Source organism: Meles meles, chromosome 1 (assembly GCF_922984935.1).
Source record: "Meles meles chromosome 1, mMelMel3.1 paternal haplotype, whole genome shotgun sequence".
Classification (NCBI taxonomy): Eukaryota; Metazoa; Chordata; class Mammalia; order Carnivora; family Mustelidae; genus Meles; species Meles meles.
Window position 1 is genome coordinate 161,855,994 of NC_060066.1, and position 12,829 is coordinate 161,868,822.

Consider the following 12,829-nt stretch of genomic DNA (forward strand, 5'->3'; position numbering starts at 1 on the left):
GGAAAGAGAACAATATATATTGATAAAGGAAGGTCCTACCCAGTTCTCCATCTATCCTTCTCTGTAAGGCCTAGAACAACAACAAAAAAAGCATTACATCTTATGCGCCAGCTGGATGATTTTGGTCAGGCTGCCTGCAGCTCTGTCTGGAGGGGGCATCTCAGACTACGTCAGGGATATGGAATCTGGTCATTGTGGTGGCTGCGTATTTGGAAATGGGGAGTGGCCGCTCATGTGCCCCTGTGTTTGCTATCCCTGGTCTAGACCCAATCAAGATCATGTTTGCCCTCTGAAGCTCTCCTTGAAGAGTAGAACCCAAGCTGAGCCTCTGGTCTCCCAACTAGCTGTGCTTGAGGTCTGTGCTGAGCACTTAGCATCAGAATGCATACAATCATTAGCTTCCCTTTGCACCGTGCAGCAATCCTACCAGGAGCGAATGCCAGTGCGTAGGAGACTTGAGCTTTCCTCCCCCACAGATGACTCTCTGTTTTTACTGAACTCAATGGGGTGCTGAACCTTCTGCCAAAGTGAGGACAGGAAAGGGGGTGGTGTTACCAAGCAGCAGCGAATTCATGGATTTTACTCACTGGCAGGCTAATTTGGGGGTGGCAGGGTGGGTGGGCCACCTGGAATAGGCAAACAGTACCAGACTGTCTCCAGTTCAAAGTTATCTCCCTCTCCCCATATTTTCTGATTAAATAACTCCATTATGGATTGCAAATCACCAGGAACGAGCTTAAACTAACAGCTCCTTCGAAGGTCCTGCCACAGGGGACAGGGAGGAGGCACCAGCGGCCAAGCCACCTAATCCCACATCAGTTCTTTCTTCCTTCTCTTTTTCCCTTTCTTCTTTTCTTTCTTTCTCACTTGTCTTTTCCTTTCTTCCTTCCTTCCTTCCTTCCTTGTAGGCTCTGGACCAATGTGGAACCCGGTGTGAGCTCGAACTCATGACCATGAGATCAAGACCTGAGGCAAGATCAAGAGTTGGGCACTTAACCAACTGAGCCACCCAGACCCGCCTTTCACATCCTATCAGCCCTCTTCTCCTTGACTTTGCTCAAGTCTTCCCTTGCTATTTTTATTTGATTTCTCACTCCCACAAGTCTCTTAACTTAAAGAGAAGCAAAGATGAAAAGGGAGGCCAGGGAGAGAGACAACTAACTGCGCATTTTGCAGCATAATCTCATGTCCTCTTTACATCAGTCCTGATGGGATGGATATTCCTGCTCCCATTTTACAGACTTGGGTACTGAGGCTCCATGTTAAGGAACTTGCTCACGGACGCAGATCATAAGATACAGACCCAAAAGCCTGTGGTCTTCCTACTTAACCAATATTCTTCAAGAAAATGTTCTCTTTCCTGGTCCCCTTACCATATCCCCAACTTGCCCCTAAAACAGAGCTTCTCACAGAGGCTCTTGAGTCAGAAGACACAGCAAAGTATTCACACTGAAAGGGATTTAAAGACAATAGAATCATTAGACTCCTACTCTGGGGATGAAAAAAACCTACTGTGTTTTTAACTTGGCAGAAAGGAGGCAGATGCTGGAGTTCAAGTCCTGGTCGTCAAACCTTTAGCAGCCTCTCGATCTTTCTGAGTTGATTGTTTCTGTAAAATGGGGTGACCCTCCACCTCTTTGCCTGCTTAGTAGTGTGGCTGCTCATTCCATCTTCCTGATCATGACAGCACATATAAAATGTAAACTATAATTATAATGAAACTTTAACATAAAAATAACTTTCTTGCTTGATTAGGGGAACTGAAATATGAGTCATAGAAAATGAGATCTCATTCCTTCACAATTAAAACAAAGGTGTATGAGGTCTTAGTATAAAAAGACATTTAATAAAGTAGAAATCACACATGACACGACAGCAATCAAGGCTAACTGACCTGTCAGCCCAGCCTTGCTCTCTTGTCACACAGAATGGCATAGGAGGTACCACAGAAGGTTAGGTCTATGGATTAGTGGGGGAAGAAAGCCTGGGAGGTGGGCTTCTGAGCTGGGATCAAGAGCCCTCGAGGGACCATCAAAAGGATTACCTTCAAAGGGTTTGTGAGTCCCCAGAAGCTGTGTGTAAGATGCCTTAGAAGAACTAATGAACTTTTTATTTTTTCCTGGAAAGAGAGCCAATGGCTTTTATCAAAAGTAGGATAATGTAGTGTATAGGAGTTCTGAATTGAAATCAGAACTTCTGGGTTTAAATTCCAGAACTTCGCTTATTAGTTGTGACATCTAGGGTGAGTTTTAATTAATCCTTCCATGCCTTAAATTTCTCACCTGTAAAAGGAGGGTAGTAATTGTACCTATCTTGTAGGGTTGCTATGAGGATAAACGAGTTAATACGTGTAAAGCATCTGACACAGTTACACTCAGATGTTCACAGCTGCCATCTCCAACACTAGCACCATCACCATCGTGAGTTCTCAGAGGGTCCATGAACTTAAAGGATATTGACGAGTGTTCACCATGAATACTCTGTTGTTCTGATTCGTAATAGTTAGCATTTACGAAACATCTCCATTGGGCCTTATATGCATAAAGCTACTTACAAAATACTAAGCACTTTACTGTCTTACTTCCTTAATCCTTACACGGACCCTATGAGGTGAGTAGTAGCAATGTTAACCTCATTTTACACTTAAGTCTTGACTGAGGCTTAAAGGTCCAGGGTCACGTGAGTAATGAGCACAGAGCCAGGATGCAAACTTCATTCTGACTTCCTGCGGAGCCAAAATTCTCAGTCAGTACAGAACTAAACACTTCTGGTTCAAGACAGCTTTTCCAGGTCAGCCCACGGGGATTCGTGGCTTACCAAAACACAAACGTAAAGGCAGCAAGAGCAGCACAGGAGAAAAGGAAAAGATGCTGGTGCAACAAGAATGAAACTGTCTTCTCACATCCCTGAAAGCTGCGGGCACCACAAGTTTCTAAAGGACCTAGTGAGCGAAAGCATGGCTGGAGCTATGTGAGAGAGAGAGCGCTACTTGTGGGTGCCGGGAGGAATGGAGGTGTCCACATCTGAGACCCGGGGAGCGGTGAGGAAGCCAGGAGCCTCTGCCGTGGAGGCCAGAGGGGAAGCTAGCTGCAGAAGACCGTAACTTCAATCTGGAAACTGAAGTGAACACAAGAGGGGTTTGGCCCAACAATGGGAAGTTCAGCTTCTGTGTGCTGCCAGTGACGTTGATTAGACATTGTTTTCTGATTGGTTAGCAGATTCTTAGCTAGAAGGTTGGATAAACTTGCCCATTATTTGTGACTACTAGCCCTCAGTTCCTGACACATGGAAGGTTCTTACCAAATATTTGGTGAACTGATTTGAAAGCGAAGTGGAAAACGATGTCAGTTCTCTGTGAAATAATTTAGTGGGGAATGCACAGTACAGGATCCCATTGTGAATGCTTACCTCCAACAGTCTTCTCAAGAAGCACCATACCTGCTGGGGGAGTTTGATGGTACTCAAAACAATTTAGGAATGCTTCGGGAATTTCCTCCAAGACAAGTTTACAGGAGTCACACAAGAAACGGTTATTTTATTCACTTGCCCAGTGTTATGCACAGGGCTATTACTGGTCTTGGCTCTAAATGATTTTTGGCTATTTGGGTTTCCTGATTTATCACTATCAATGATATTATTTAAACTGTGCCCCAGGCTTTGCAGATCATTCTGAGAACGAGGGAATGATCTCTAAATGTATTATGTGTAATGATACTTCTTACATGTATTAACTCATTCAAACTTCACAATAGCCTTAAGGAGTTGGTACAGGAATTATCTTCACTTACAGATGAAGAAACCAAGGCATAGGTTTTATAACTTGCCCAAGGCCATGCATTTGGGAGGTAGAGACCAGTTGTTTGAATCACAGTAACATTACTGAAGTAAGAGTCCATCTCTAGCTCCCTCAAATGATCTAAAATGGAATTGTATTCAGTTGTATGTTGAGTTCTCATTTTGTTGCTTTTTGAAAAGGCATATTTTCTTAGAGTTCAATCTTCCACCCATTATTTTCTTTAGCCACTTTCACAGGATAATTTTACTTTTTAGGCACAAAGCCATTTTTGAAAGATATAATGAAGCTGTGTTCCTACCCTGAATGTAGGGAGAGCGGTACAAAGGGAGACAAACAGCAGACCCACTCATCTCCTGTCCCTGTTTCTATCTCCTCCATTAGGAAGAGTGAGTTGTGCGTTGTACTCACAGAAAGGGATGGACATCCCCCCAAATCATCTTGTGAGGTAGGTGTATGTTATTCCCATTTTAGACATGAAGAAACTGAGACGCAAATGGGTTTTAGAACCTGCCTCAGCAGTACTTTGAGCCAGGGGTTAGTTCAGGTTTTCAGATTCCATTGTCTTTCCCAGGATACACCAGCTCCTTCAGGGCATAAATACAAAGCTTCTATTCGTGTTTAATGAAATATCAATCACAAATGTCCAGTATGAAAAAAAAAACAAACAAACCCTGTCTTAAAGTTAGTTCCTTTAAAAGGTGGATCAGGTTTGGTTCTGAATTAAAGTCTAAGATAGGCAAGAAATCCCTGGACCCCTTTACTGAATTCAAGCCTTGAGATGCAGATATATTATAATCCAAAACATGAAAACATAGAATGTTTTTAGGGTAGAAGACTGAAACTGGGAAAGCAAAGCCATGAGTCTCAATTAAGGGAGAAAAAGATTTTTAAAAATTCTTATATGTATATATAGACTAGTGTGGTAATTAATTTCATACATGGACTTGCCTGGCCATGAGGTACCCAGAATAAATATTATTTCTGGGTATGTCTGTAAGGTTGTTTCTGGATGAGATTAGCATTTGAATTGGTGGATTCAGGAAAGTAAGCCCCCTCCTCTATGTGGGTGGGCATTATGCAAATCTATTGAGGGCCTGAATAGAACAAAAGGCAGAGGAAGGAGGAATTCACCCCTCTTTTCTGTCTCACTGTTTGAGCTGGAACATCTCACCTCCTTCTGCTCTGGGATCAGGACTTACGCTGTCAGCTCCCCTGTTCTCAGGCCCTTGGACTTTGAGTGAATTACACCATCAGCTTTCCCAGGTCTCCACTTGGCAGAGGACATCTAGTGAGACTTCTTAGCCTCCATAATCACATGAACCAATTTCTCATAACAAATTTCTTTATGCAGTTGCACACACACGCACATACACACGTGCAAACCCTATTGGTTCTGTTTCTCTGGAGAACCCCAACACAACTAGTATTGAAGAGCCAAAAACTGCAAAGTACTGTGCATCAGGTACCATGACTAGGATCTTCTGCATGCTTTGCGTTGAGCATTTGGTCATTTATTAAATAACCCATGCTCTGCACTAAGCACGGGGTACAAAAAGCCAAAAAAGATTTGACTTGCTAGAGACCAGCAATAATCTGCACAGTCTGTAAGGACTATTATTAGCCTCACTCTACAGAAGAGGAAATAGAGGCTCATAACAATGATGGGGCTTTTCTAAGGTCACACAGGTAGAACGCTGTAGACTCCACAGCTGCCGCCCATGAACCCAAAATTCTAGAAAAAATTCTGTAGCCCGACAGACACAAAGCACTTGGAAAAGGTGATAACCCTAGGTGCTAGCACAAAGAAATAGTTAGGGCAAATTAAACCCATCCTTATCTCAGATAGGTTTTCTGGTCTGGCAGATTTAGGCAAAGCTGTAGACATCCCATGTCTCTCAAATTCAGCATTGTGTTTAATGAGTTTCCATCACTGGCTTGAACAAAATGGAAATACGCGACCGGGATGAGAGCACAGGCAGGCAAACCACTGTAAGGGGACCAGGGAGAAACAGTGTGTTTCAGTGGATAAACAATCAGAGTCTGGAGACATGCGATAGTGTTCTGTCCTTGGCCTGGCCCACCTCACACATTTGTTTACTCACTCACACACATACACAAGCATTTATTGAATGGCAATGATATATAAAAGGCCCTAGGTCTGGTATAGAAAATTTAGGGTGGACACCAAAGGTACCACAGATATTTCTCTTCAAAAGAGCTTCTTGTAAATCAGCTGCCGGGAGTGCTATGGGCACAACCCTTTAGGCTCTGCCTCAGCAACAGAGGGCCACCTCACCCAAGGTCATTCTCCTTCTGAGCTTGCCCATATCAGAGTATGGACTGATGGGACAGTATAAAGGTCATTCCTCTCAGTCAAACTCTGGACAACTCTGAAGGATCATTCTAGTTCTGGAGTTCCCTGTCTGGTCAGCTCAGTGTGTTGCTGGACATGCAACATTGCTTAACTTCTCCTTCTTGCTCATCCTACCCCACAGGAGTTGAGCCCAAGGTCACTCCTTAATAAATATCCTGTACAGTAAACTTGAAGGTAGAAAAGGAGTGTTTTTGTCCTTCATTAATCTTCTAAATAGCACAGCTACTATCAAGGACAAAAGTTACACAGAGATAGCATTTGGATTTAATAATTCCTTCAACATGTACCCCTGGGGCTAAAAATACATTATATGTTTATAAAAAGTGGAACAGCCTGCATCAAAAATCAGTGCTCTTTGCAAGATACAGGAAGCATTGTCACTATTGGAAGGGTCAGTATCAACCGAACAAGCTGGTGTTTTCATGAAATTTGTTTCTGTTCATCTGCTGCTGGCTAGCAGGCAGCATAGCATCACTCATGTTTAGAATTTAGTGATTAGAAATTTTTAAAAGGAAACATCCTGGGTTCAAAAGGTTCTAGGAATAATTTGCGGGTAAATGGGGGAAAAAATCCATTTCCTAATGAAATTCCAGAAGTAAACTGAGATTACTTAAGACACAGTGGAGAAACTGTCAATGCCCATCACGATTCATTCACTTCTTTGTCTTTTTTATAACAGAACTCTGAATTTTAGCTGGTTACATGTCTGTCCAGGCAAAGACTACATTTCCCAGACTCCCTTTCAGCTACCGTGGCCATGTAATTAAATTATGACTTTGGTCATGGTGTTTGCAAACTCCCAGTAAAACCTTTAAAGGAAACTACTTGCCTTTTATTTTCTCTTTCCTCCATCCCAAAGCTGGACCATGGAGGTGATGGATGGTGGTAAGGCAGGCACAGCCTCAGAAAGGTGGAGCATTCATACAGAAAATTTCTGGGTTCTCTAATAGTTCCTGGAGTAGGACTCTATCATGCATCTGAAGTGCCTACCAATTTTAACTTTTACAGGGGAGAAAAGTCAACCACTTATTTTGTATAAGCTATTCTTTTTGGTCTCTGTTAAAGCAGCTTTACCAATATTCTAATTTGATAGATACCAACTCAGCAACTCAAACCTGAGTGCTGTTCATGTTTTGCTCAGTCAGCACAGTATCGTACCAGGATACCATACGATGGAAGGAATAGAAATTAACATCCTTTCCTGTGAGTTAATCCTTGCATTATCCCCTCTTCTTTTTTAGTGCTCTGCCTTGTCCCGCCCCACGTTATAATTTATTCCTGTGTAAAAACCAAGGGTCAAGGCAAGATCTGGATTGAAATTACATTTATTTGTATATACAATGGGATTTTGCCAACAGTTAAAACCTTGATTTTCTATGCTGCTGATGCTTCGTTTTAGGGCAGAGTAATTTTCAGATAGGTTTGTATTATATATACATGTAGCTATATATGATGCATTGATCCACCCATCCATCCATTCATTTATTGAGTAATTTGCCCAGGTAGTGTGTACAGGGAGCTATTCAAATAAAATAAGAACCAATATATGATAAGAGATATGAAATGGGTTACAATTCATTGATACATATTCACAGGTGGATGAACAGAACAAATGAAACACAACTTAAAATTCCTTAAAAGAAATAGAAATTAAAAATCCAACATAAACCATTATTATGAATGACTTACCATTAGGAATTTCCTCTGTTTCTATTAATGTAATGATTGATGCTTTTGTAGCATAAAAACCATAGGCTATGTGAAATATATTGATACATTATTAACTAGCATAGGCTCTATTTCTCTTTTTGCATCTGAATTCAATGTAGACATGTCAATGTCTGATTGTCTGGCTGGAAACAACTAAAGTTGCATAAAGGATTTGCTATTTTTACCATGGCACTAATTGGATTTCAGAAGGTTTTTTCTACTTATCTGGTTCCGGAGGTAACATACTGCAGATATCATTGTGAACTATAGGTACACCTGGGTTATCTAGGAAAGGGTAAGGATTCTAAAACCAAGAATATGTTCTCAATTACAATCTGTCTTTTTACTTACGTATCATCAGAAACACGTGTATCTTTTCCTAAAGGAACAATAACAGCTCACTCCCCTATGCTAAATACCAAAAATCGCAAAACTTTGGGAATCATAAGGGCAGAGCCAGTTTCTCTCACTAGAGGGAGTAAGCTGGGGGTGCAGGGGTGGTGGTGGCTGGATCCAAGAGTCCCTTGGTTTGTGGCATTGCCGGTATGCAGTAGCAGCCTAACTCTGTAATTACTTTCCCAAGAGTCCGCAGCTACTCTTCATAGTGCTTTCCTGAAAATCTTTTTATGGAGTCTTAACCACATCATGTCAAGACATTACCTTGAAAATAGGTGTTGAGAAGAGCTCAGACTAAACCTTCTTGCTGCACTGCCAGCAACATATCTGGTTGGAGGAATATCTGCCAGATGACTTGGGCATACGTATTCTTTTTGATAGAGGGGACTTCTTCTTTCCTAGACGCAACTAGCTTTCAGCAAATACATACAGACTATCTTCAACTGTTCTAGTAAGTTTTCTTTCATGTAAATTTGTTCATTTAAACCTATGATCTTATCTTCTGACACTTACCCCCAGAGAGCATCCAAATACCCACTAACTGTATTAGATCCTACAGAAAAGTGAATATAAACTGGTTTCCGGTGTTCAGATAAATTTTTACAATTAACTTTAAAAATACAGTAAGTGAAAAATGATTTGAAATACGTCAACTGAGAAGTGAAAGTGTATGCATTTAAAATTCTCCTCTTACTAGAAATCACTGGTATTACAGACCAGCCTATGAGTTTATAATCTGTACTTTCCATTGCAGAACAGAAAGAAAACCAATATATTTCATGCCTCTTTTTCAGGGAGACACCTGAAATACCAAGTGAGTACGTGATTAACAACTACCTGAAATATTATTTCCGGTGGTTGATTACTAATAGCAATCATCATAATCATCACTAACAGTAGTGATAAAGGCCATTATAAGCCCTAAGTTCTAAAGAAGGGATCATTATAGATTTTATTCATCCGAGCCAGGCAAATATTCATTCTCAAAGGATAGATGATTACAATTTCTCTAGAAAGTTTAGCTGAGATATTTTTAAAAGCATCTCAAAAATGGTTCAGCATTTATTAACTACCTCTTTCAGGGAAGATGCTGTAGGAAGATCACATCTTTCTGAAGAAGATGCCAAGAACATATTAGCTGCCAGTTTGAGAACCTTCATCTACTCCTCACAGCTACTTTTAGAAAAACAGTTGTAGCATTTATCAAACACCACTGAGAAAACAGTATACATGTTGGAACTCAGAATTCAGCAGCTACAGAAATCTAGCAGGTGTGAACTGGGGGAATGGACAACAAATTGTAGAAATATACCTATTTGAATAATATAAGTAAGGTCTACCTATATTCTAGATGCCTAAAAGATGAGAGTATTTAAAACAATTTGATAATAAAATGTAATAAAGATTATGCATCTTAATATGTTTTTAGACTATGATCTATGATATTAGATTAATATTTCTTGGAAGCACATAGCAATAAAAAGGTGGGTTTTTAGCCTTTTTTTTTTTTTAAGAAAAACAATTTCCTTGGCTTTCCTCCCATGAGTTTCTAGGTGTGGTACATAAAAAAGGGCACTAAGATATGTTTTTAAAAATCACTGTTAGTAAATATGTAAACTTCATATTGTTTTTAATTGCCTCAGAAGTCATTCTGGATAATCTTTTTGTTACCTTTCCCCTTCTTTTCAAATGCTTGCAGGAGAGTAAGTCAAAAAGAAATGTGGTCCCATGCATTTCTACCATTTTGAAAAGCACAAGAACTGCAATATAAAATCAGCATTATTTTCTAACAGAGAATGAGCTGTTTAAGGTTGACAGAGTTCATAAAAAGGTGACCATACGCAGCCTCCAGCTTAGAGTTTCTGATCTACTTAACGCATCTGAGTGGAACACAGCTGTCTGTCCAGACTCATCAAAGTTCAACGTAAAACCACTCACCACTGGTGATGGGGAAAGTGCGATGTTGCCTATGGATGCCTTCAGCTCATCCACGGTTGCGGTATTCTTAAGAATGTCTTTAGATTGCAATGGCTTAATCTTGATATTAAATTTCTTGTGGGACTCTTCTTCCTCTTCCGATTCACTCGAAGAATAAAAGTGCTTTCCTTTGGTAGGTAGAACACAGTTAAAGATACATAACTCTTTTTCCTACTGAGAAGCCATAATGAGTATAAGAGTGCTTGCACAAATAGGCAGCAAAGGTAGCCTCAGAGGGCAGAAAAATCAAAGCAAAATACACAGACGAATAAAAAAGCAAATCGGAAAGCATTTGCATTTATTCACCTTTGCTTGGAACATGATTAAGGATGGTGAATTTCCAGGAGCGAGAGTTTAATGGTCCTACATTTTTGCTGCGGGTGGCCATTTGTGATGTCCCACTCAGCACAAACCCTGACAGCCCGTGTGAGCTTCCTCGTCTACCTAGAGAGCAAAGCCAGTCTCAGGATGATTCGTGAGGAATTTCAGTCTTCAGAGATGCTCTGCCCAGAGCTGGTTGGTGGGGAGGGCACAGGTGACAGTTATTTTCTAGTCACAAGTGACATGGTCTTATCAGGTTTTAGCAGACAACCCAATACCCGCAGTTTGCACAGTTGTTTCTCAGCACATTTTTCTCTTTCTCTTCTCTCTCTTTTCTATGAATAGACCAAGGCAAAATGCCTACTTGTTAGCATTCAGGCTGTTCTGTGCTGTTTATTCATTTCTAATATTAGGGGCGACGGGACTTGGGAAGCTTGGGTTATTTCAGCACCTTTTCAAAATCTGAACTTATTATACAGTTTTCTTAGAGAAAATAAAGATTATAATCAAAAAAATAAAGAAAGGATATAGCCGGGTTCCTCGGGTCTGATGCTGTAGCCTTCTTCATCCAGCTCAGGGGAGTTCTACAAAATATAAACACAGATTAAGCCTTTATTATTTTGACAGTAATCAAGGAACTGTTCATTTTCCTTCTAGAGACTTCTCTTTAAAGATAGAGCTATGTGTCTTATTTTAGAAGGTGAGGATTTTAACCTTTGGAAGTGAATGCTGAGCAGTATATGTGTAGATATTTACTGAGGGATACTTGGAGAGTCTTCCTATCAGAAAAACAAAGGATCCACTGTCAATGAAAGAAAACATTCAAAGAGAATTTCTCATGTGTTTCTTGTAAGCCAAGGACTGTGCTAGGTAACATGGGGGAAGACAAAAGGCAAACTATTTTTCCTCTGGAAAATGGAAAGGTATTTTGGTAAACAAAACATTTAAAAAAGTGAAATATAATACACAAATCATCCGTGAAAGGAGTCTGGAGGAAGAGGAAGTTAAGGAAGCTTGAAGGAATCCAAGGGGTCTGCCTGTGCCTCTCAGGACAGATGGGGAGGGCAGGGGAACTGGTGGTAAGAAAGAGGCTGTATTGAGACATCAAGGCAGGAATGGGGGAAGGGAGAGGCAACGGCAAAGACGACTGCCTGGAAAGGAAGCTGCACAGTGGGAGAACATCGGAAATAAGACCACGGAGAGCCAACGTGCTGGAGGAAGAATTCAAACTTGGTGGAGCTATGGCAACTTCTCAGGGTAGAAAACAGTTTCCGAAGGTGTTTTGGAAGTATGCTTCAGGATAGACTGAGGGCAGAAGAAACTGGAGAAAGGAAATCTCATTCAAAATACTTGTATCAATTCAGGGAAGATGTGCTAAGAGTACAGACCACGTTGGGGGTGGTGGGAAGTGATGGGAAGTCCTTACAGAAAGGACTTTTGTAAGGATAAGCTTGGTTCTTTGTAACATCTGTCATGGGAGAAAAAGAAGGGGAAGGGTCAAGAAGACCCCAAGATTTCTACTTTCAAATCTCAGGACACTGCTGGTATTCTTGACTGAACTGATTGTAACAGCAGAAAACTAACGTTTTCAAAGGGAGGAAAGATAAAAAAAGAGTTTGCATGATTGGGATTAGTATGATCACTTTTGAGTTCCTATTATATGTGAAGTGCTGTGACCCACACTTTATTTCATTGAACCTTCATAACAACATACAGAAAAAACTATTCCATTCACCAAGGAGGAAAGTAAGAGAAAAGAGATGGCATTTCTCAAGGACACACACACCCGGCAAATGGCAGACCTGTGTGCCTTGACTCCAGGTATTTGAGACTATACCCTATGCCCTAGAAGGGTGAGTGTGAAGTCATCCAAGGGAGGCCCTTTTAAAGGTGAGGTTATAGGCCTGGAAGTGAGAAAGGACAGAGCCAGAGAGAGAGATTTTGGAGTTACCGACATCATGAAAGTGCCATGACCATGGAGAGAAAGAAGGCCTGAATGCTATGGGAAAGCCACCATTTCCTAAGCATTCATTGTCTCCCTCTTCAGTACTGAAGTTTACTTTTTTAAAAATGCAAGTGTGTTGAGGTCATTTCCCTGCTAAAAATTTGTCCCTGGCTTCTCATTGCACTTAGAATAAATGCCCAGTGCTTCTGTGTGGCCCATGGCCCTGTGTGACCCGGCTCAGGTCTGAGAGTCCCTTCCCTGATATCCCTCAGCAGCATGGTCTTCCTTCCATTGTTAACTTTTACGTTCT

The 12,829-nt window shown here is 41.0% G+C and overlaps 1 protein-coding gene across 19 annotated transcripts in view; it reads right to left on the reverse strand.

Annotated features, from left to right (window-relative positions):
- The window catches only part of SGIP1 (SH3GL interacting endocytic adaptor 1), a 217,763-nt gene that overhangs the window by 98,690 nt on the left and 106,244 nt on the right, over window positions 1-12,829 (reverse strand). For all 19 annotated transcript variants that reach the window (XM_046003690.1, XM_046003802.1, XM_046003689.1 and 16 more), the window contains 2 exons: window positions 11,104-11,158; window positions 10,215-10,390 (listed from right to left, as the gene is read on the reverse strand). In XM_046003690.1, coding sequence (XP_045859646.1) covers window positions 10,215-10,390; window positions 11,104-11,158 — 231 coding nt within the window. The remainder of the gene's footprint in view (window positions 1-10,214; window positions 10,391-11,103; window positions 11,159-12,829) is intronic.